Source organism: Somniosus microcephalus, chromosome 5 (assembly GCF_052327205.1).
Source record: "Somniosus microcephalus isolate GS21.2 chromosome 5, FLI_Smic_1.0, whole genome shotgun sequence".
NCBI classification, from domain to species: domain Eukaryota; kingdom Metazoa; phylum Chordata; class Chondrichthyes; order Squaliformes; family Somniosidae; genus Somniosus; species Somniosus microcephalus.
The window spans coordinates 272,235,415-272,260,948 of record NC_140991.1 but is presented as its reverse complement, the minus strand read 5'-3'; the positions used below and the strand labels follow the sequence as shown (position 1 = coordinate 272,260,948).

General features: G+C 44.3%; 1 protein-coding gene across 3 annotated transcripts in view; it reads left to right on the top strand.

The window, feature by feature from the left end:
* LOC147117725 (dyslexia-associated protein KIAA0319-like) overlaps positions 1-25,534 on the top strand; it is a 120,875-nt gene that overhangs the window by 49,808 nt on the left and 45,533 nt on the right. For all 3 annotated transcript variants that reach the window (XM_085988943.1, XM_085988944.1, XM_085988942.1), the window contains exons 6-11: positions 789-886; positions 3,638-3,725; positions 5,179-5,271; positions 6,252-6,384; positions 8,813-9,041; positions 23,441-23,564. In XM_085988943.1, the coding sequence (XP_085845069.1) occupies positions 789-886; positions 3,638-3,725; positions 5,179-5,271; positions 6,252-6,384; positions 8,813-9,041; positions 23,441-23,564 (765 nt within the window). The remainder of the gene's footprint in view (positions 1-788; positions 887-3,637; positions 3,726-5,178; positions 5,272-6,251; positions 6,385-8,812; positions 9,042-23,440; positions 23,565-25,534) is intronic.

Here is a 25,534-nt window from a genome sequence, read left to right as displayed (position 1 = left end):
CAATGGCCTATTGCTCTTATTCCTCATTGCTTTTTCTTAAATTACTAGTTTAACACACAAAAGCCATCTTTATCTAGGTTATTTGTACATATAATTATTAATCTGTTTATTCTCTCTCTTTAAACAAATAGCTAGTCTTCGGGCTTGCTTGTCCGTCTTGGGGCAGTTTGATACAAATCAGTGCCTTAAGATTGATTGGGTTGGTTCCCCCTTGCTCCGTGTGTACGTGTCCAGGAATCTCTTCCCAGAGTAATGGCCACTCCACTGCCTTTCTGATTTGAAATGGCCAGTAATGTGCTGACAGATTGACAGTACAAAGCGCCTCTCGTAATTCTGCATGAGCAGTTCTTTTTGTTATGTCCAAGTTTTTGCCTCCCTATATAAAAAGAAAAAAGAAAAACCTTGCATTTATATAGCATCAGTCGCAACCTCGGGACGCCCCAAAGCACTTTACAACCAATTAAGTACTTTTGAAGTGTAGTCACTGTTGTAATATAGGAAACATGGCAGCCAATTTGTACACAGCAAGAAACCCACAAACAGAAATGTGATGATGACCAGATCATCTGTTTTAGTGATGTTGGTTGAGGGATAACTATTGGCCAGGAAGTTTTAAGCCCCTTCACATGCCACTAATGATGCAGTCTGTTACTGGTGGAAAAGGTAACTCGATAAAGGCAGAAAGCATTTGGATTTTAAGCATGATGACTCCCATTTTTCAGGTCTTGTGTAGCCTGCTTATTTGCATACACAGTACTTGGTTTTCAATGTGTGTTTTTTCTCTTCAGAATCGCCTTACAGTTATCAGTGGAATTTAGTGAGCCATCCTCTGGACTTTGAGGGTGTAATGGAGGGCAAGGACTCTCAGACACTGAAGCTATCTCAGGTAAGGGGAGCAAATCGATACAAAGTAAAACACGGGAAATGGGTAGCGGGTCGATCAACCTATTAAAGTGAAAGCTCGGTTCATGTTTCAAATTGGACCATCCAGGAAAGGTGGCCAGTATGTGAGGGCAGTGCAATTTCTTGAAGTCCGCAACATAATGGAATCTGCCCCCCTTCTTTTATAACACAAGTGCAATGACACCATGCGCCAGTTTTAAAGCTCTTTCCCACGAGTCCTAGTGCTTCTGATCCCTTCCTCTCCTGTTGTACGCAAACCTCTGACAGAGAGAGACACGAGTATTGAAAAATCAGGTCGTTTTAATGATTTCCAATTGTCTATGATTGCAGCTAATAATGTTGACAGTACTGGGGATTGTTGCCAGATATGTTGGCACTCAGTTGAGCAGCTGTTATTATAAGAACAGTAGTTTCCTGTTCACCGGTTAAGTCTGGCTGGTTGGGGAGCTCTGAGTCGTTCTCAAACAAGGACCTATATGTTTGCCATGAGAGTTGTAATGAGCAATTTTTCTTTCTTACTGGTTTGTTTTTAGTTCAGTTTTATTGAGAGTACTTGCTTCTGCAGAGATGTGACCATATCCTAGGCAGACCTGCAATACCTGCTACAGTAACGAAATGTTGCTGTGTTGCCGGTAGTGACTGGGGTGGGGGGGGGGGGGGGTTGTTGGATGCTGGAAATCCTGCTTTACCTCATTTAGTAAGAAAGTTAGGTGATTAATAGTCATATCTTGTGACACTTTATTTTAGTTATCAGCTCCTCTCTCTAAAATTAGAGAGGTATGATTTTTAGCCCCATCATAGCAGGCAACTTGGCAACTTTTTGATTGTATTAAACAGTTGTGTATAGCCTCCACCTTGTCATTTGTTGAATGTAATTGGATTATTCAAGTTGATTATATTTACTGAGACCTGCACTGTTTCCAAAGTGAGAGTTTAGAACAGAATGTATGGAGTGGAAAAAGACCATTTGGCCTATTAAGCACCACATGGAATGTGCAATTAGTTATTCTGCTAACATGAATCTGTGTCCCTCTAAGGCCACAAAGCCTAAATGTTTTTAAACAAAAACTCTGATTGACCTAAACTTGTGTTTTGTTTTGGTGAGAGAACGTTTCAGATTAAAATGTTTGAGAGTTTCCAGTTGTAGCTCCGAAGTACCTAACATTTTAAGATTGTTTGGCATCTGTAACAAAGTATGACACCTGCAAAGACATATCTTCATGATGCGCTGTATTTATTTATTGATATATTTTTTTTATATATATATATGAATGTACAGAAACACTCCCCTACCAATAGAAAATACCTTATTAGCATGAGAGTCAGTGGGGCTGATTTTAACTGCTGCCCAGTAATGTGAAATTGGTACCAAATTGAATAAGCCCACATTCACTGCCCAAATTCACTTCATTGGAGCCTTACAGCCAGCGGACAAAAGAAACTTTATATCCCATCAGTCTGGGCTGGATTTCAAAGGAGGTGAAAAGCCAGTGTCTAACCTACTGCTCCCCATAACGGTGTGTCTTTTTAAAAAATTCATCCACGGGATGTAGGCGTTCCTGGCAAGGCCAGCATTTATTGCCCATCCCTAATTGCCCTCGAGAAGGTGGTGGTGAGCCGCCGCCTTGAACCACTGCAGTCCGTGTGGTGAAGGTACTCGCACAGTGCTGTTAGGTAGAGAGTTCCAGGATTTTGACCCAGTGACGATGAAGGAACCAATGATATACTTCTAAATCAGGATGGTGTGTGACTAGGAGGGGAACTTGGAGGTGGTGGTGTTCCCATGTGCCTGCTGCCCTTGTCCTTCTAGGTGGAAGAGGTCATGGGTTTGGGAGGTGCTATCGAAGAAGCCTTGGCAAGTTGCTGCAATGCATCTTGTAGATGGTACACACTGCAGCCACGGTACGCCGGTGGTGGAGGGAGCGAATGTTTAAGGTGGTCGATGGGGTGCCAATCAAGTGGGCTGCTTTGTCCTGGATGGTGTCGAGCTTCTTGACTGTTGTTGGAGCTACACTCATCGAGCAAGTGGAGAGTATTCCATCACACTCCTTACTTGTGCCTTGTAGATGGTGGAAAGGCTTTTGGGAGTCAGCAGATGAGTCACTCGCTGCAGAATACCCAGCCTCTGACCTGCTCTTGTTACCACAGTATTTATGTGGCTGGTTCAGTTAAGTTTCTGATCAGTGGTGACCCCCAGGTTGTTGATGGTGGAGGATACGGTGATGGTAATGCCTGGCAGTAATTATATGCATGCAATTATAGTGCTTCTTGGAGTTGGATAACCTTTTTGGTACAATATCTCTGTTTGTACTGTATTGTATACTGTTCTGATTTTTCAATATATGGGTAATAACATACTGAAATTACCATTGAAATTAAAGCCTGTATCCACATTATATTAATGTCCTCAAATGGATAACCATTGGCTGCACAAAATGGAAAGGAGGACTAATTAAACCGGGTAAACTGTGGGATAAGCACCTGAAGGTGTTTTTTTATTTAGTGGTGAGAATGTGGAGTACTTGAGGCGATTAGCATAGATGTATTTCAGGGGAGGCTAGATAAATACACGAGGGAGAACGGAATCTAAGGTTATGTTGATTGGGTGAGATGAAGTAAGGTGAGAGGAGGCTTGCATGGCACATAAACACCAGCATAGACCTGTTGGGCCGAGTGGCCTGTTTCTGTGCTGTAAAATTCTATGTCATTCTATGTAATTCTATTTAACTTTCAGTTGTCAGATGGCCTGTACGTTTTCCGAGTGTGTGTGTCTGGAGATGGCGCTTATGGAGAAAGCTTTATCAACGTCACCGTGAAGCCTGGTAATAACTGACAACACTCTATTTAGTCAGCATTAACTGAGGAAATTGTTTTTGTCAGCTCCTTTCTTTTCAGTTTGAACTAATCATTCGTGGTTTAACAGAGCTGACAGAATCCATGCCTATATCAAGAGAGTCGTGAGAGAGAATATAAATGCCCTTCGTTCTCCTCCTACACAGAATTTTTGCACACGCCTCAAATAATTTAATTAACCAGCACTGTCTCATACTTGTGTTTGTGGTGAACCTGTGCATATTATGGGAGTGTCGGTATCCGTGTGAACAGTGCACTCATTAAAAGTTTTAAAGCTATTTTGAACACGGGGCCAGAGCTTATAGTTGAAATGCTGATTTTGTTTGCCTCATCAGTTTTGCTGTTGCAAATAAAACAAGTTACAAAACCCTTGCATTACAGTTTAACTGTGGTGAGTTTGAAGGAGTAAGTTTAATATTGTCAGCCCTGGGCCGTGAATGCATTCTAACTGTTTGTTTTAGTAATGCACAATCAGTGGGACTGTTTGTTTAGGAAGGAACTGGTTTTTTCACGCTGAAGCCCTGTAAACTGGGGGGAAACTACTGACTTTATAGATGATTATAACTGTCTCCACCTTAGTGAAGGTTCCTTACAGGGTTAATTTGAACGTTGTTTTGGTAATGGGATCATTCTGCCACCATTTATTTTGATTTGCTGGACCCATACATATAAAATGGCCTAAGTTTTACTCAAAATGTTTAAGTTGTCATTTTGAAGTAGCTTCAACAAGATTCCATGGTGCTCTTGGCAGTTTCAGTGTGGAAATGTGGCAGAAGTCTAATTAAAGGGAGAAAGAAAGACTTGCACTGATATAACACCTTTCGCGATCTCACAATGTCCCAAAGTGCTTTCCAGTATTTTTGAAGTGCAGTCAAAGTTGAAATGTAGGAAACACGGCAGCCATTGTGCACACAGCAAGCTCCCGCACACAGCAGTGAGATAATGACCAGATAATCTGTTTTAGTGGTAGTTGAGGGATAAATATTGGCCAGGACACTGGGGAGAACCCCCCCCGGCTCTTCTTTGAAATAATGCCGTGGGATCTTTTACATCCACCCGAGAGGGCCGACAGAGCCTCGGTTTAACGCCTCATCCGAAAGACGACCCCTCCGACAGTGCATCACTCCCTAGGTACTGCACTGGAGTATCAGCCTCGATTTTGTGCTCAAGTACCTGATGTTGGTCTTGAACCTCTGACTCTAAGGCGAGAGTGCTACCCACTGAGTTACAGCTGACACCTAATCAAACATTAGTTTTAAGACATTGTGGCACATTTCTGCATCAGTATACACGGGCAAGTAGCGCCACACTAAAGCCAATTAATTTTGCTGGTATAAAATTGTCTTTTTTTCCATTTATTTTAATATAAACAATGCAATCGATGTGAGACTCCTGCTGATGTGTTGTATGGCTTCCCCAAAGCTCCACGTGTCAATCAACCTCCTGTAGCCATCGCCTCACCAGAAGTACAAGAAGTTTCCCTGCCTACAACCTCAACGTTTATCGACGGCAGTCGTAAGTAACACTACCATCGAAATAGATAACTATACACTGTATATAAACTACGAATGTCTATCTGTGTGTGTATATGTACGTACATACATACATTTGTAGTTTAAAGGGCCATTGTCTTCCTGAAAAATTGTTGGGCAACTTATTCATTTGGCGAGGGAACAACCATTGACCTTATGGTGTCAGCACGCCAGTTATGTGTTTCATTGTGATATTATCTCATTGTACCACTGAAAGAGAGAACCTGCAGTTATATAGAGTCATGACTTCAGGATGTCCCAAAATGCTTTACAGCCAATGAAGTACTTTTGAAGTGTTGTCACTGTTGTAAAGTAGGGAAACGCAGCAGCCAGTCTGCGCACAGCAAGGTCCCACAAACAGCAATGAGATAAATACCCAGATAATCTGTTTTTGCGTGTTGGTTGAGATCACTGTTTGCTAGGACACCAGGCAGAACTCCCCTGCTCCTCTTCAAATAGTGCCATGTGATCTTTTACGCCCTGCTGAGAGAGCAGACGGGGCCTCGGTTTGACAATACAGCACTCCCTCAGTTACTGCACTGAAGTGTCAGCCTAGATTTCGTGCTCAAGTCTCTGGAGTGGGACTTGAACCCACAACCTTCTGACTCAGCAGCGAGAGTGCCACCAACTGAGCCACAGCTGACACGAATCACAGAAGGTTTGTCAAATTATTTTTCATGAAGACTGTCGCTCTTTAAGCAACTGTATAATATAAGAGCATCTTTAGGAAGAAATATAATATTTGCCCTTTCAAGCTTCAAAAACTGGTCCTTTGTGTGTGCAGTTGTATTGAACAATATCATTATTAATTCCTACTGAAGCCTCAATGGACTACAGTACATTTTGTACAAACTATCAAATTTTCAGGCCATTCTTAGTTGGAGGTTGCCATGGTATCTTTTCTTGTGCTGCCTTCACGAGGTCGGTCATCAGGATTGCTGATGTGAACATCCTTTCCTTTAGAAAGTACTGATGATGATGGGATCGTGAGCTACCGCTGGGAGGAGGTTAAGGGTCCCCTGCGAGAGCAGAAGGCGTCAGCGAACACTGCCACCCTGCACTTATCCAACCTAGTGACTGGTAACTACACGTTTAGGTAATACAGCCCATTGCTCGATGGCACTGCTCCTGTTCGTTGTGGGTTTTGTTTCTACTTGTTTACTGACTTCTTTTAACTAAATACCAAGGGAGTAAAAGTGATATTATGAACAGCGCAAGGCACTGGTGTGTGTGATTAATGTACAGAGAGATCTACTCGGTCAAGTTGATAACTGAATCATCAGCCATCAAGAGGAACTGCAGAATTGTGTTATTCTTTGGTAGTGCCCCAAGTGAAGTATGTCCTATATTCTATTTCACATGGGAGTCTGTGCCTCTGCTTCTATTACTGTTGTGCCTACTATAATAGGTGCTCCTTAAGACCCTACATTTCAGCTCCAAAGTGTGAGATGCTGCTTCCAGTGGGAGATTGGAGAATTAGATATCGAGGGCAGTGCGGCCGATCAGCTGCATTCCTAATTTTCTGGCATTTATTTTATGGATATAAAATCCCGCAGGACCCACTAACCTCGACACCTTCAAGTCCTGATGTGCGCTCCCGGTACCTAAAACTCCTGTGTTAGGAGCGTAAATTCATGGAATCTCCTCTTTAACATAGTGTGGATACAAGTATTTAATTTAATACTTTTTTATTGCACATACCAGGGACCAATGGCCCATTTCCAACTCCTGACTCTGCAGCAAAGCCTCGGTTTCCCTCCACCCCAGCCCCAGCTCCTCGGTTTCCCTCCACCCCAGCCCCAGCTCCTCGGTTTCCCTCCACCCCAGCCCCAGCTCCTCGGTTTCCCTCCACCCCAGCCCCAGCTCCTCGGTTTCCCTCCACCCCAGCCCCAGCTCCTCGGTTTCCCTCCACGCCAGCCCCAGCTCCTCGGTTTCCCTCCACGCCTGAACCCCAGGTCCGACATTCTTCAAGCCCCAGGCTAAATCCTAGCCCCAGCACCAGGCCGTAGCACTTTGCTTCCTCCCAGCTCTGCACCTTCCAACCCACAACCCTGGCCCTCCACTCCCTTGCATGAAAGCAATATGTCCCAGTCCCCCACGTTCAGAGAGAATGGAGCTATCAATTCAGACCTGCCTCCTGGTCTCCGCGACAGGTAAGAGGAAAAGTAAAGGGTGTAAGACATACAGGAAAAAGAGAGGCAGACATATGGAGAAAAGGGTGAATGCTTGAACCCCCATGCAGATTGCCAAAAATACAGGCAGAAATGGAGATAAAGGAACATACAGAAGAGAGCAGATACAGACAAGGAAAGACTCTCAGAAAGGGAGTGAGAAAAGAAGTTGTAAATGAGCCCAGTGTTGACAAAAGGAAGTGTGAGAGATGCCCAAAGAATGAGAGAGAAAAAGAGAAGCAAAGTAGAAAACAAACTGAAAGAACGAAAGCATTGGCGATCAGCAGAGTGACAGTTGTAGGAAGAGGTAGATACTTCTGACTGTGAGCATTGCCGCAGGAGATCAACCATCTTACTGATGTGTTTTGTATCTGTGTGAATGAAGAAATCTAGAGTTCCTGTTGTTTTTTTTTGTGCTAGCCATGTGGTATTTTCTGTAATATGTTTAGCGATGACAAATCAGATCATGAAACCAGGAGAAAGGAAACTATTCCAATTGTTGTTTCCATAATTTGTGCACATTCACGCAAGTGAGAACAGGGCAAATACATTGAAATGTATCACAAAATGGAGTGGAAAAAGTGTAACCATTTAAGAAAGAACTCGACTTCATATTGCACCTTTCATGACCTTAAGACGTGTGCTTCACAGCCAGTAAATTACTTTACTGTTAACGGAATACACCGCAGTCCATTTGTGCACAGCAATGAGATGAATGATCAGATCATCTGTTTTGGTGTTGGCTGATTGAGGGATGACGGTCAGTCAGGACACCGGGAGAACTCCCAGCTTTTCTTCCAATAATGTCGAAGGATCTTTTACAGGCAGACGGTGACTGTTTGAAGCCTCATCATTTAAATCTTGCCTGACCTCTGACAATGTAGCACTTCCTCAGTAATGCAATGAAGTACACTGTGCTCAAGTACTGAACTGGAGTTCGAACCCACAAACCTCTGACTTTGAGGCAAACTTGCTACCAGCTGAGCTAGACAACATTGACTCGCTGGAGAATGTACCTGTGTGGATGTCAAGTGAGTACAGGATTGGGCTCAGCTGTTGATGCCCTCAATGCCCACTGTTTGGGTTCACACATGGCAAATGGACACTTTGGCATGATACAAGAATGTAACTGCTGCCCATGGAACTGTACCACGGAACAAGGCAGCATCTTCAGGAGAGGAGGAGAAAAGATTGAATGGAATAAAAAAGGAAAGTGATTAATAGCTGCATTTTGTGTACAGTCCAAAAGCAATCCATAGATAACGATTGGAGAGAATGTCTAAACATTATCTGGATTAATAGCAAATACAAGAGCCAGTGTGAGATGTAACCTCTGCTAAACTTGTTTTCTAGACTCACCGTATTTGACTCTGATGGGGTTGAGAACTCGACAACTGCTACAGTGATTGTCAGCAGACCGGTGGATTATCCACCCGTAGCAAACGCTGGTCCGAATCAGGTGATAACCCTGCCCCGTAATAGCGTCACTCTGAATGGAAACCAGAGCAGCGACGATTACCAGATTGTAAACTACGAGTGGTCGCTCAGTCCTAACAGCGAAGGCAAGGTGGTTGCAATGCAGGTCAGTCCAACCAGTGCTTCTGCAACCTGCTTTTACACATTGTGCCAGGAACATGGGCAATCGTATTTAATAATGTGCATCTGAAGGGAGAGTTTTGCATGAGCTGGAAGTAGACTGTAGGACCAGTTAAGGATTAGGGAAAGCAAAGCTGCTTTGTTACCCATATTTTCTAAAATGAAAAGACATAATCATTCTAACCACAACACAATGTAGAACATCGAGTGAACGGGGTCGGTTTCTGAAGGGTAAAATGGGTAATAGCAAATAGGCAGCCTGTTCTCCATCTCTCCCAGTTTTTATTTTAGTGGACCAATTTCAGGCCACGGGTCTCGTGCCCAATCCCCCTCGGGTGTGCAGCAGCTGGCAAACTGGAAGCCAGCAACTTCCGAGTGTCCAGGACGCTGGCCTGAAAGAGGCGTTGGGCGCCATGAATATGTGAATCAGGATACAAACGCCCATTTTAGGTCCCCGCTTGAAATTAATCATAAGTTGGGCAGAGCATGTGCCCTGCACGCTCCTCTCAGTTTTTCTGGGTCTACAGCAGCAGTCCTTAAAGGGACAAAAAGATTGTCAACATTTTTATACTTGCATTAATGTAGAACCAGGAGGAACACTCCTGCTCTTCTTGGCTCCACAATAATGCCGAAGCCCAACTTCCAGCGAGACTCAGGCCGACATCATCTGGTGCGCGTTTAAATCGCAACGCCCATTTCGTGCCTGTTTCTGACGCTACACAAATTTCTCGGCTGTTAATTCTGCATACGGATGTGCTTTACCTGATCTGGGAATACTTGCAGCTGATGGTGAGCGACAAATGAAAAATTATCAATTTCTTAACATAACATCCCTAACCCCGCTAACCACTAAATAATCATAAAAAATTTAAAGATAGAAAGAAAACTCTTGAGTTTATATTGTGCCTTTCACAAGCTCAGGATGTCCCAAAGCACTTTACAGGCTTGTTAGCAAAATTTACTCTTATCTAAACCTTTTGTGATTTCCACTGGCTGTGGAGTCTAGAACCAGGGGTCACAGTCTCAGAATAAGGGATCGGCCATTTAGGACTGAGATGAGGAGAAATTTCTTCACTGAGGGTGGTGAATCTTTGGAATTCTCTACCGCAGAGGGCTATGGAGGCTCAGTCGTTGAATATATTCAAGACAGAGATTGATAGATTTTTGAATATTAAGGGAATCAAGGGATATGGGGATAGTGCAGGAAAGTGGAGATGAGGTAGAAGATCAGCCATGATCTTATTGAATGGCGGAGCAGGCGCGAGGGGCTGAATGGCCTACTCCTCCTATTTATTATGTTCTTATTGAAGTTCGTGGGATAAAAGGAGCAGTAACGGCATGGATACAAAATTGGCTAAGAGATAGAAAAGGACAAGTTGTTTTTCGGACTGAAGGGAGGTATACAGTGGTGTTGCCCAGGGTTCCACTAGGACCACTGCTGTTTTTGATGTACACTAATGACTTGAACTTGGGGGTACAGGGCACAATTTCAAAAGTTGCAGATGACACAAAACTTGTAAGTGTAATAAACAGTGAGGAAGATAATAATAGACTTCAAAACGACATCGACAGGCTAGTGGAAAGTGCGGACACATGGCAGATGAAATTCAATGCAGCAAAGTGTGAGGTGATGCATTTTGGTGGGAAGAATGAGGAGAGACCATACACACTAAATGGTACCATTTTAAAGGGGGTGCAAGAACAGAGAGACCTGGGGGTGTTTGTGCACAAATCTTTGAAGGTGGCAGGACAGGTTAACAAAGCAGTTAATAAAGCAAATGGGATCCTGGGCTTTATAAACAGAGGCACAGAGTACAAAAGCCAGGATGTTATGCTAAAGCTATATAAAACACTAGTTTGGCCCCAGCTAGAGTATTGAGTCCAATTCTGGGCACCACACTTTAGGAAGGACGTGAAGGCTTTGGAGAGGTTACAGAAGAGATTTACTAGAATGGTTCCAGGGATGAGGGATTATAGTTACGTGGAGAGGCTGGGGTTGTTCTCCTTGGAGCAGCGAAGGCTAAGAGGAGATTTGATAGAGGTGTTTAAAATCATGAAGGGTTTAGATAGTGTAAATAAAGAGAAACTGTTTCCAATTGCTGAAGGGTCGCTAACCAGAGAGCACAGATTTAAGGTGATTGGCAAAAGAACCAGAGGTGGCCTGAGGGAAAACTTTTTAATGCAATGAGTGGTGAGGATTTGGAATGCTCTGCCTGATAAGGTGGTGAATACAAATTCAACAGTAGCCTTCAAAAGGGGATTGGATAAATACTTGGAGAAAAAATTGCAGGGATGTGGGGGAAAAAGCAGGAGAGTGGGACTAACTGGATTGCTCTTCAAAAGAGTCAGCGCAGACTCGATGGACCGAATGGCCTCCTTCTGTGCTGTACTATTCTATGATTCTTTGATTTACAGCCAATGAAGTACTTTTGAAGTGTAGTTGCTATTGTAATGTAGGTCCTAACTCGTACCAAGTCCCGTTCACCCATTACCCCTGTGCTCGCTGACCTACATTGGCTCCCGGTTAAGCAATGCCTCAATTTCAAAATTCGTATCCTTGTTTTCAAATCCCTCCATGGCCTATCTCTGTAATCTCCTTCAGCCTCACAATCACCACCACCTTCCCCCCCCCTGCCCCCGAGATATCTGCGCTCCTCTAATTCTGCCCTCTTGAGCATTTCTGATTTTAATCACTCAACCATTGGTGGCCATGCCTTCTGTTGCCTAGGCCCCTAAGCTCTGGAATTCCCTGCCTAAACCTCTCCGCCTCTTTCCTCCTTTAAGATGCTCCTTAAAACTTACCTCTTTGACCAAGCTTTTGGTCACCTGCCCTAATTTCTCCTTATGTGGCTCGGTGTCAAATTTTTTGTCTTAAAATACTCCTGTGAAGCGCTTTGGGACGTTTTACTATGTTAAATGTGCTATATAAGTGCAAGTTGTTGTTGTTGAAAATGGCTTTATGATGTGTGCATTCTGGATTGGACAAACTTTTAAAGATGCTTATTTGAAAGTAACATTGACATAAAAGTCAGTCTTGTACTTTGCATACATAAAACCACCAGATGTGGTCTCCAGTAAATTGCACAGATGCGTTTTCCTTAGAAGCATTTTGCTAAATTATGGCCCTGAATTTCTGCTCGGAGGCTTCCCGCAGGTGAAAGCCTCCAACCAGCAAAATAAAGCCACACGGCCTGAGGTCTGTTCCCACACGGAGAGGTGCACTTTGATCTGCAGAGTCCTGTGCAGCGTATGACGTCACGCCACCCAGGAGCGCAGCGTGCGCGGAGCTGAGGGCTTCATTTGAAAGTGAGACCTGCCAAAATTCCACATTTGCATAGGTCACGCCCTCAAATTTTTTGTAACTGCGCAGAGCCTTCAACATTGAGTGCTGTTGTATTTCTCAATGGTAAGCGTTTTTTTTATAGTTTTAAAAACCTTTTGTAAACTTTTAGAACATTTTAAAGACTTCTACATGGATTTGAAGATCTTTTAAAGAGATTTAAAGCATTTTAAAGAGTTTTAAAACCTTGACAGAATTTTCAATAATTTTAATTAAACAGCCAAGTGAAATGAAAGGAGCAAACTTTGTTGTGATGATAAAGAGAGCTCAGAACATTAATGACGATGATAGCAGCACACTTCTCAATGAGGTTGAGCTGAAGTGCCTGTGGCTCATTGGGACTGCGAAGTCCAGAGTGCCACGCAAAGGACAAATGACAGCTTGGACAGAAGTTCACTTGGCATAAGAGGGCTCCGGTCATGGGGAAGGGGAAAGCGCAGCAGACAGTAGGGTGTGCCACCTTTTGCACAATCCACCTCCTTCGACCCTCAGGCACGGATGCGAGGGGGCATATCTGTCAATTCATTAATGTTGGCTATTATTTAAATGTTGGTGTTGTTATTTCTTGAAATTTATATTTGTGACTGATAGTGTATATAACCATTTAATTTCATATGTATAGCCTGTAGTCAACTTAAGTTTTTTTCAACTTTTTTTTATTAACAACCAATTTAACATTACAACTGTTTAAAAAGTAGAAAATAGCTAGTTTACATCTTGAATCTAAAGTCTTTATTGCACTAAGAAACCCAAAAAGTCACTTTAAACTGTTTATATTTTATCAACCAATTTATCTTTGCAAATGTTTACAAAGTAGAAAATAGCTAGCTAACAATTTGTATTTAAAGAATAACATCAAAAAAGTATATCAAAAGTCTTTGATGCTGCAATAAAAGTTCACTGTTTCACTTTAAATTGTGTGTAGAATCATAGAACGGTTAAAGCACGGAAGAAGGCTGATGGGCCTTCAATAACCACAAAACTAGAAGTTATAGACTTAAACAAGTTGGCTTTTAATCATTAAGATCAGAGCTAACATCTCAACACGCCGACTGGTTCACAGGAATGAGTCATACAGATCCTGGGATCTTTATGTAAGAGAAGTCAGGGGCGGAGCCAAGAGCCAAGACCTGGAACCTCCCAGGTTAGTCGGGAAAGAGGAAGTGAAACTATACACAGTGGGGGAGGGTAATATACATGAGTGCAAAACGAATACAGGATCAAGACAAACAGATTTCATTACAAAGGCCATTCGGCCCGTCGAGCCCGTGCCAGCTTTCTGCAAGAGCACCTCAGCTAGTCCCACTCACCCACCCTTTCCCTGTAGCCCTACAGATGTTTTTCTTTCAGGTACTTATCCAATTCCCTTTTTAAAAGCCGTGATTTGAGTCTGCCTCCACCACCCTTTCAGGCAGTGCATTCCCGATCCTAACCACTCACTGTGTAAATTTTTTTTAATGTTGCTTTTGGTTCTTTTGCCAATCACCTTAAATCTGTGTTCTCTGGTTCTCAACCCTTCTGCCAATGGGAACAGTTTCTCTCTAGCTACTCTGTCCAGACCCCTCATGATTTTGAGCACCTCTATCAAATCTCCTCTCAATCTTCTCTGCTCTAAGGAGAACAACCCCAGCTTCTCTAGTCTATCCACATAACTAAAGTCCCTCATTCCTGGAATCATTCTCTAAGGCCTTTGCATCCTTCCTAAAGTGCGGTGCCCAGAATTGGACACAATACTCCAATTGAGGCTAAACCAGTGTTTTATAAAGGTTCATCATCATTTCCACACTTGTACTCTATACCTCTATTCATGAAGCCCAGGATCCCGTAAGCTTTTTTAACAGCTTTCTCAACCTGGCCTGCCACCTTCAACGATTTGTGCACATATACCCCCAGGTCTCTCTGTTCATGCACCCCCTTTAGGATTGTTCCCTTTAGTTTATATTTCCTCTCCTCATTCTTTCTACCAAAATGTATTGCTTCCCACTTTTCTGCGTTAAATTTCATCTGCCACGTGTCTGCCCATTTCACCAGCCTGTTTGTGTCCTCTTGAAGTCTATAACTATCCTCCTCATTGTTCACTATACTTCCAAGTTTTCTGTCATCTGCAAATTTTGAAATTGTGCCCTGTACACCCACATTCAAGTCATTAATATATATCAACAAAAGCAGTGGTCCTAGTACCGACCCCTAGGGAACACCCGCAGCTTAAGAGTGTGCAGGTAGAGAGTATGCAGTAGTATAGGTGACTATTGGACAGAGAGGGGGACCAGGCAGGTAGTGTAGGAGTCCCCTGAGCCCATCTTGCTCACCAACCAGTATTCGGTGCTGAGTACTGGTGAGGGCGATGGTTCCTCTGGGGAGTGCAGCCAGAGCCAAGTCCACAGCACCATGGAAGGCTCAGCTGCACAGGCGGAGGGGAAGAGGAGAGGGAGAGCAATAGTGATAGGGGATTTAATAGTTAGGGGAGCAGACAGGTGTTTCTGTGGCCGCAGATGTGACTCCAGGATGGTATGTTGCCTCCCTGGTTCCAGGGTCATGGATGTCACTGAACGGCTGCAGGGCATTCTGAGGGGGGAGGGTGAACAGCCAGAGGTCGTGGTCCATATCGGTACCAACGACATAGGTAGGAAGAGGGATGAGGTCCTGCAGGCAGAGTTTAGGGAGCTAGGGAAGAGGTTAAAAAGCTCAAAGGTAGTAATCTCTGGATTACTACCAGTGCCACGTGCTAGTGAGTACAGAAATAGGACGATAGAGCAGATGAATGTGTGGCTGGAGAGATGGTGTAGGAGGGAGTGCTTTAGATTCCTGAGGAATTGGAACCGTTTCTGGGGGAACGGGACCAATATCCTCGCGGGAGGGTTTGCTAGTGCTGTTGGGGAGGGTTTAAACTAGCTTGGCAGGGGGATGGGAACCTAAGTATAGAGTCAATAGGGAGGGAAGAAAAATAGGAATTGGAAAACAAAAACATAGAAAGTAAATTGGAAGGACTGAGGAATCAAGGGCTAGATAGTAGTCAACAAGGAGGTTTGCCTGCACTAAATGGTATATACTTCAATGCAAGGAGTATAGCGAACAAGGCAGATGAGCTGAGGGCATAGGTAGATATGTGGGACTATGATATTATAGCAATTACAGAGACGTGGCTGAAAGAGGGGCAGTTATGGCAGCTCAACATTCCTGGTTACAGGATTATCAGATGGGATAGAGAGGGAGGTAAAAAGGGAGGGGGGGTCGCGGTATTGATTAAAGAAACTATTACAGCTGTGAGGAGGGATGATGTGTTGGAGGGATCATCAAACGAGGCCATATGTGTTGAATTGAAAAACAAAAAAGGGGCGATCACACTGCTGGGAGTGTACTACAGACCCCCAAACAGTGAGAGGGAGATAGAAGAACAAATATGTAGACAAATTTCTGAGAAGTGCAAAAACTATAGGGCAGTAATAGTAGGGGATTTCAACTACCCCAATATTAACTGGGATAAAATTAGTGCGACGGGTATAGAAGGTGCGGAATTCCTAAAATGCATCCAGGAGAACTTTTTTAGCCAGTATGTAGCAAGCCCAACAAGGGAGGGGGCGGTTCTGGACTTAGTTTTAGGGAATGAAGCTGGGCAGATAGAAGGCACATCAGTGGGGGAGCATTTTGGTGCTAGTGACCATAATTCTGTTAGATTTAAGGTAGTTATGGAAAAGGACAAGGATAGACCAGGAATAAAAATTCTAAATTGGGGAAAAGCAAATTTTGCTAAGCTCAGAGAGGGGATTTAGCCATAGTGGACTGTGAACAGCTACTTGAAGGTAAATCAGTGTAGGAGCGGTGCGAGGCATTCAAGGAGGAGATCCGGAGGGTTCAGACCAAATATGTGCCCTTAAAGAAAAAAGGTGGGACTAACAAATCTAGAACCCCCTGGATGTTTAGGGACATGCAGGGTAGGATAAAGAAAAAAAGGGAGGCGTATGACAGATACCGAGGACTAAATACTCCAGAATCTTTAGAGGAGTGCAGAGGTGCAATTGAAAAAGATATTAGGAAAGCAAAGAGAGAGCATGAGAAATTCTTGGCAGGTAGAATCAAGGAAAACCCAAAGATGTTTTATAAATATATTAAGAGTAAGAGGATAACTAAAGAAAGGGTAGGGCCTATTAGAGATCATGAGGGTAGTCTGTGTGTGGAGGCGGGAGACGTCAGTAGGGTTCTTAATGAATACTTTGTGTCTGTTTTCACAAAGGAGAGGGGCAAAGCAGACATTGCTATCGGGGGGAGGAGTGTGAAATATTAGATGAAATAAACATAGTGAGAGAGGAAATATTAAGGGTTTTAGCAGCTTTAAAAGTGGATAATTCCCCAGGCCCAGATGAAATGTATCCCAGGCTGTTAAGCGAAACAAAAGAGGAAATAGCCGAGGCCCTGACCGTCATTTTCCAATCCTCTCTGGCTTTAGGTGTGGTGCCGGAGGACTGCTAATGTGGTACCCTTGTTTAAAAAGGGAGAAAAGGATAGACCGAGTAATTACAAGCCAGTCAGCCTAACCTCGGTGGTGGGAAAATTATTGGAAAAAATTCTGAAGGACAGGACAAATCTTCATGTAGAAAGACATGGATTAATCAAGGATAATCGGCACAGATTTGTTAAGGGAAGGCCGTGTCTGACAAACTTGATTGAATTTTTTGATGAGGTAATGAGGGTAGATAGAGGGTAGTGCGTTTGATCTAGTGTATATAGACTTTACCAAGGCTTTTGATAAAGTTCCACATGGCAGACTGGTCACGAAGTTAAAAGCCCATGGGATCCAGGGCAAAGTGTCAAGTTGGATTCAAAACTGGCTTGGAGACCGGAAGCCGAGGGTAATGGTTGATGGGTGTTTTTGTGACTGGAAGGCTGTTTCCAGTGGGGTTCCGCAGGACTCAGTACTAGGTCCCTTGCTTTTTGTGGTTTATATCAATGATCTAGTCATGAATATAGTGGGTACGATTAAGAAGTTTGCAGATGATGCTAAAATCGGCTGTGTGGTTGATACTGAAGAAGGAAGCTGTAGACTGCAGGAAGATATCAATAAATTGGTCAGGTGGGTAGAACAGTGGCAAATGGAATTCAATCCGGAGATGATGCATTTGGGGAGGGCTAACAAGGAAAGGGAATACACATTAAATCAAATCAAATCAAATCAACTTTTATTGTCATTGTTAGTGCACAAGTGCAGTACAATGAAATGTAGGCTTGCGGCTCCAGAGAGTGTACATTTAGATTAAGACATTTAAACATTCAACATACATTTGGCTTGTAATACATTAACATAACCATAATAAAGTGCATTGGCAGATGTGCAGGCTTTAGAGTTTATTTGTGGAGTTCAGTAGGATGACAGCCCTGGGAAAGAAGCTGTTCCTAAATCTGGTCGTTCGGGTGCGAATGCATCTGTAGCGTCTCCCAGATGGCAGGAGGGTGAACAGACTGTGGCTGGGGTGGGTAGGGTCTTTGATGATGGTCCGTGACCTCCGTAAACAGCGTTTCTGGTATATGTGCTCTATGGTCGGTAGCCGGGTGCCGGTAATGCGTTGGGCAGTTTTGACTACCCGCTGCAGGGCTTTCCGGTCATAGTAGCTACAGCTGCCATACCATACTGTGATACAGTTTGTCAGGATGCTCTCTATTGTGCAGCGGTAAAAGTTAGAGAGGATCAGGGGTGACAGGTTACATCCCTTCAGCCTCCTTAGGAAATATAGGCGCTGCTGGGCCGCCTTCACCAGAGAGGAGGTATTGAGGGACCAGGAGAGGTCTTCTGTGATGTGGACTCCGAGGAACTTAAAGCTGTCCACCCTTTCCACCACAGCCCCATTGATGTGGATGGGGGTGTGACTTCCGCCTTTAGACTTCCTGAAGTCCACAATGATTTCTTTGGTTTTCTTGATGTTCAGGGCCAGGTTGTTATCGGTGCACCACTTCACGAGATGCTGGACCTCCTCCCTGTAGGCTGACTCATCGTTGTTGGTGATCTGGCCTACTACTGTGGTATCATCTGCAAACTTGATGATGGTGTTGGAACCATGAACAGCCACACAGTCGTGGGTGAAGAGGGAGTAGAGGAGGGGGTTCAGCACACATCCTTGTGGGGCCCCCGTGTTCAGGGTCGGGGGGGGAGGTGTGGTTACCTAATTTGACAGACTGGGGTCTGTTTGTTAGGAAGTCCAGGGTCCAGTTGCAGAGGGAAGTGTTCAGGCCAAGAGTTTGGAGTTTGGTGGCCAGCTTGTTGGGGACGATAGTGTTGAATGCTGAGCTGTAGTCTATGAACAGCATTCTGATGTAGGTCTCTTTACCATCTAAGTGATTCAGTGCCGAGTGTAGAGCAGTTGTGATTGCATCCTCCGTTGATCTGTTTGCACGATAGGCAAACTGGTGTTGGTCAAGAGAGGCGGGAACACTGGCTTTGATGTGAGCCAGGACCAGTCTCTCGAAACACTTCATTATGATGGGTGTGAGTGCGACAGGTCAATAGTCGTTCAGGCACGTCACAGCCGTTTGTTTTGGCACAGGAATAATGGTAGCGGTCTTGAAGCATGTAGGGACTACTGCCTGGGCCAATGACAGATTGAAGATGGCGGTGAAGACATCAGCCAGCTGATCACATTCCTTGAGTACCCGTCCAGGGATGCTATCCGGTCCAGCAGCCTTTCGTGTGTTCACTCCGCGTAGAACACCCCTTACGTTGGAGGTCGACAGAGTGAGCACCTGGTCTTCCGGGGGTGGCAAGGCTTTGGTAGCCAGCTCCCTGTTGTCCCTGTCGAAGCGAGCGTAGAAGTTGTTAAGCTCCTCCGGAAGGGAGGCATCGCTAACCGGGGGGCTGGTGTGTTTGCCCTTGTAGTCAGTGATGGACTGGATGCCTTGCCACATGCGCCGGGGGTCCGAGTTGTTGTGGAAATGATCCTCTATCCGCAGTGTCTGTTTCCTTTTGGCAGTCCTGATACCCTTTTTTAGGTTGGTCCTAGCTGCACTGTAAGCCGCCGCGTCGCCAGATTTAAATGCTGCGTCGCGTGCTTTCAACAGCGAGCGGACCTCTCCGTTCATCCAGGGTTTCTGGTTGGTAAATGGTAGGACACTGAGTAGTGTAGAGGAACAAAGGGACCTTGGAGTGCATGTCCACAGATCCCTGAAGGTAGCAGACCAGGTAGATAAGGTGGTTAAGAAGGCATACGGAATGCTTGTCTTTATTAGCCGTGGCATAGAATATAAGAGCAGGGGGTTATGCTTCAACTGTATAAAACACTAGTTAGGCCTCGGCTAGAGTACTGCGTGCAGTTCTGGTCACCACATTACAGGAAAGATGTAATTGCACTAGAGAGGGTACAGAGGAGATTTACAAGGATGTTGCAGGGAGTAGAGAATCTTAGCTGTGAGGAAAGACTGGATAGGCTGGGTCTGTTTTCTTTGGAACAGAGGCGGCTGAGGGGAGACCTTACTGAGGTGTATAAAATTGAGGGGCCTAGATAAAGTGGATTGGAAGGACATATTTCCCTTAGCAGAGGGGTCAAAAACCAGGGGGCACAGATTTAAAGTAATTGGGGGAAGGTTTAGAGGGGATTTGAGGGGAAATTTCTTCACCCAGAAGGTTGTGGGGGTCTGGAACTCACTGCCTGGAAGGGTGGTAGAGGCAGGAACCCTAACCAGATTTAAAAAGTACTTGGACGTGCACTTGGGATGCTCTAACTTGCAGGGCTACGGACCAAGAGCTGGGAAGTGGGATTAGGCTGGATAGCTCTTTGTTGGCTGGCGTGGACACGATGGGCCGAAATGGCCTCCTTCCGTGCTGTAACTTTCTATGATTCTATGAACACCACTGTTTACCTTCCTCCAGTCCGAAAAACAACCGTTCACCACTACTCTCTGTTTCCTGTCACTTAGCCAATTTCGTATCCATGCTGGCACTGTCCCTTTTATTCAATGGGCTTCAATTTTGCTGTGTTCTTTTCTGTGCCTTGCTGGGGTGGGGGGGGGGGGGGGCGCGGTGGGTAGGAGGCGACACTATCATCACCTCGTAAACGTGTTGGCTATGAGCTGTTCTCTGGCAGCTTTGCTTTCGGCAGCACTTGGCTCCTCCCCATCAGGCCTGGCCACAGGGACATTGGCGTCCTCCATGTCCGCCATTTCAGCAGGGAGCTCGTCTGCAGGGTTAAGGGTCAGTCCTTCCCACAGGGCCAAGTTGTGGCATGTTTCTCCCTCACAGCAAGAGGGTTTGAGTACAGGAACAAGGATGTCTTGCTACAGTTGTACAGGGCCTTGGTGAGACCGCACCTTGAGTACTGTGTGCAGTTTTGGTCGCCTTATCTGAGGAAGGACGTTCTTGCCATGGAAGGAGTGCAGCGAAGATTCACCAGGCTGATACCTGGGATGGCAGGAATGACGTATGAGGAGAGATTGTGTCAATTGGGCTTATACTCACTGGAGTTTAGAAGATTGAGAGGGGATCTCATCGAAACCTATAAAATTCTGTCAGGCCTGGACAGACTAGATGCTGGAAGGATGTTCCCGATGGTCGGGGAGTCCAGAACCAGGGGTCATAGTCTAAGGATAAGGGGTAGGACATTTAGACTGAAATGAGGAGGAATTTCTTCACCCAGAGAGTGGTGAACCTGTGGAATTCTCTGCCACAGAGGGCGGTGGACGCCAGTTCATTAAATATATTCAAGAAAGAGTTGGATATATTTTTTGAGGCTAAAGGGATCAAGGGATATGGGGAGAAGGCAGGGACAGGGTACTGAATTTGAATGATCAGCCATGATCTCATTGAATGGCGGAGCAGGCTCGAGGGGCCGAATGGCCTACTCCTGCTCCTAGCTTCTATGTTTCTATGTTTCCTCTTTAACTAGATGCAGTACATGTAGGGAAAAAAATGGAAAGAGTTGTAAAAGTCATATTAATAAAGTGAGTGGGTAGAAATTCACGTTGGGCGGCGGTATCTGATTGGCCGCCCGTCATACCCGCCTGATGAATATCACCACCCAAGATGAATTTCTAAGACTTTAAAAATTTTTACAAAGTCATACATAACTTTTTTTATGCTGTTTAAAAATGTTAACATTTAAAACATTCATATGTTTTGGCATAATTATTTTAAACATTAGTAAATGAAAAAACTTCCTTTTTTTATACGGTCATTTTCAAGTTTAAAAAACAAATGAAATCTAATTGAATAGAATGCTTACCTTGTCCACAGCGAAAGTTCCTCTTTAAATTACCTACTCTCAGAACAAGATTTAAAAACTTTAATCAGGCTTTATACCAGGAACTTTGTTAACTTTAAAAGCTAAAACAGTCCTGTTTCCCAGCCCCCTGACTTCCACGTTGTCTTCCTGCTGCTTCTATCGATAGAATACCGGCTATACGCCTCCTTTTATCTATCGTAGCAGTTTCGTCCGTAGCTGCTGGCCAATAGTTGGGAAACTAGCGCAAATCTGCGCCAGCGGTGCTACTTCTCCTGGGGATGCGTGCGATCTGTCGAGGATTCTTGACAGATCGCAAGTTCCGACTTTTAGCGCATGCGCTTCGCATGCCTAACCCCAGAAGTTGCGCGGTCCCTACGGGGGGCGCATGCGCACCTCGTACGCACCCATAGGGGCCACAACATACGGCCCTTTGTCTTGCTGTTTACATATACATCGAACCATAGAAGTTTACAGCAGAGAAGGAGGGAATTTGGCCGATCGTGTCCGTGTTGACTAGGTTTTTTTTTTAAGATTAATCCAAAACAATCGCATTGCCCTGCTCCCTCTCCATAGCCCTGCATCATCAACTCCTTCAAATATTTATTCCATTTTGCCTTAAAAGATGCAATGGTCTCTGTTGCAATCACTTCCTGCGGCAAAGCATTCCGTTCGCGAAAATTTTATCCAACCCCTCTCCTTGCTCTCTTAATTTTAAGTTGATGACGCCTTGCCACTGACTCCTCAACCAGAGGAAATGGCCTTTCCCTATTCACCATGTCAAAACCCTTCATAATTTTACAAACCTCTATTAAATCTCCACATAATCTTCTCTACCCCAGTAGAAATAGTCCCAGCATCTCGAGTCTCTCCTCATAACTCACAGTTCTGGTCTCCATATTACAAAAAGGATATTGAGGCACTGGAGAAGGTGCGAAAAAGAGTCACAAGAATGATACCAGAACTGGGAGGGTAAAAAAAAATTGGCCCTTAGTGTTAGGGGGGATTAAATATGTGGGGTTACGGGGATAGGGCTTGGGTGGGATGGCTGTCGGTGTAGGGACCGGGTGCTAGGGTTTGGATGATCAGCCATGATCTCGTTGAATGGCGGAGCAGGGCCGAATGGCCTACTCCTGCTCCTATCTTCTATGTTTCTATAACTATCCTGGAAGTCTGAACTGGCTGGGGCTCTTTTCTCTAGAAAAGAGAAGGCTGCAAGGTGACCTGATAGAGGTCTTTACAATTCTGAAAGGGTTCAATAGGGAAGATGTTACCCTCGTGGAGGAGTCCGAAGCTAAGGGCCATAAATATGAAGTGGTCACTAATAAATCAAATACGGAATTCAGGAGAAACTTCTTTACTCAAAGTGGTGAGAATGTGGAACTTGCTACCTCGTGGAATGTTTGAGGCGAATAGCGTATATGCATTTAAGGGAAGCTAGGTAAATACATGAGGGAGAAAGGAATAGAAGGATATGTTGATGGGGTGAGATGAAGTAAGGTGGGACAAGACTCGTGTGGAGCATAAACACTGGCGTAGACCTGTTTGGCCGAATGGCCTGTTTCTGTGCTGTAAAATGTGATGTTATTCTATATAGTTTCCCGTCATCCTGGTGAATCTACATTGTATGCTCTGTCTGGTTTTAATGTCCTTTCAATAATGGAGTGCCCCAAACTGCACACAATACCCTAATTGTGATCTAACTAATGTGCACAAATTTATCATTGCTTTTTTTACTTTTGTACTCGATGCCTTTATTTTTAGGTTTCATTTAGCAGAGCTGGAATTCAGGATAGCTTTGCTCGTGCCTCTTAGCCTGTGATTGTAAATTGCAATTCTTTTGTTCAGGGCGTGCGGACACCTCACCTCCAGTTGTCTGCGATGCAGGAAGGGGATTACACATTCCAGTTGACCGTCACAGACTCTACTGGGCAGCAGTCCTCGACTGAGGTGACCGTCATTGTACAACCTGGTGAGTTCGCAAAGAAGAGATACCTGACTCTAGAACTGACAGTGCCCAGTGAAAGGCAGCGTTACCCCAGAAATCTGGAACCTAATTTGTTGAGAAACCAGCTTATAATATTGAATGTTTTTTTTTGGTGTTGGCTCCTTGGACCTTTGGGGAATTCTGCCACTTAGTGCCCTAAAGTACTGCCCCCTATGGGTAAGGAGATGACACTACATGCTTTAGGGAACAATGCATCATTTGCTTTATGCATATGTTAATAAGGTCCCCAGTGGCAGTTTTGAATGATCCCATAGCATAAAAGTCAATGGGGGTTGTGAACTTTAGTCATTGTCAATATAGTGCCGATGGTGGAGGTTGGGTTGCAGCATGAGGCACAATTCAGTGATTGCTTCCAGTGTAAAGTGAAACCTCCACAACTACTGTATCTGGGGCAATTGGAGGTATATACCACACTTTAGGATGGTTGTCAAGGTCTTTGAGGGGGCAGAGGAGATTTATTAGAATAGTACCAGGGATGAAGGACTTCAGTTATGTGGAGAGACTGGAGAAGCTGGGGTGGTTCTCCTTCGAGCAGAGAAGGTTAAGAGGAAATTTGATAGAAGTGTTCACACTCATTAATGGTTTGATAGAATAAATAAGGAGAAACTGTTTCCAGTGGCAAAAGGATGGGTAACCAGAGGACACAGATTTAAGGTGATTGGCAAAACAACCAGAGCAAATGCATCCTCTTTTTTCTTCCTTCGAGTAGCATTTTACATTTTGTCTGCATTAAATTTAATCTGCCGCTGTCCTGCCCACTTACAGGGCTGATGGACTTCAGTTATGTGGAGAGACTAGAGAAGCTGGGGTTGTTCTCCTTAGAGCAGAGAAGATTAAGGGGAGATTTGATAGAGGTGTTCAAAATTATGAAGGGTGTTGATAGAGTAGATAGGGAGAAGCTGTTTCCACTGATAGGAGGGTCAGTAACCAGAGGACACAGATTTAAGGTCATTACCAAAAGAACCAGAGGAGAGATGAGAATATTTTTACGCAGCGAGTTATGATCTGGAATGCACTGCCTGAAAGGGTGGTGGCAGCAGATTCAATAATAACTTTCAAAAGGGAATTGGATACCTATTTGAAAAGGAATAATTTGCAGGGCTATGGATGAAGAGCAGGTGAGTGGGACTAACTGGAGAGCTCTTTCAAAGAGCTGGCACAGGCACGATGGGCCGAATGGCCTCCTTCTGTGCTATAAGATTCTTTATTCTATGATTCTACATGCTTCTGCCTGGGTATTCTAGTGTGTTGGTGTTATGCACTTCCAGTGCTGCCCAACCATCTGTTGCTTCTCTTATTCTTTCAATAAGGAAAAATAGAGAGAAATTCCCAGTGGGAAGCCCACTGTGCCTTATGTGAATTGGTGAGTGTCAAACTTGGCATCTTCACAGCAAATGGTACAGAAGCAGATGAGCAAGTGGTTGGCAATAGCCAAAAAATGACGACATTATCTCCTCATTTGTTTAGACCTGCCCAAATATGGCAGGTGCTTCTTCAACCGTTGGAAATGACTGGGAAATGGTTTGGCCACTGAAGTGGATGGAATTCTGGCAGAACAGAATTCCCGCTCATCTTTCCATGATTTATGCCCTGATCGGAAAATCTAGGCGAAGTCATATTAACAGAGGAGTTTGAGTTATTGGTCTGGAAACAATGAGTAGATGAAGAAATGTCGATTGATCAATTTGAATAGTTTTCTTTAATAAGCATTTGTATTGATGAACAAAGGAAAATCTGGTGATTGCTCTTGGGAATGTGCTGGAGTTTTAATTGTGACGCACTAGCAACCTATACGGAATTTAAAAATGTCATGGTTGCCTCATTAGAAAACAAAACACTTTCCCTTGTTCTCTTATTAAGTATGACAGCTTGCTGCTTGGTGTTACAAATTGAAGCTATTTAAAGAAGCTAATTAGATCTTTCAGGCGGGTCAA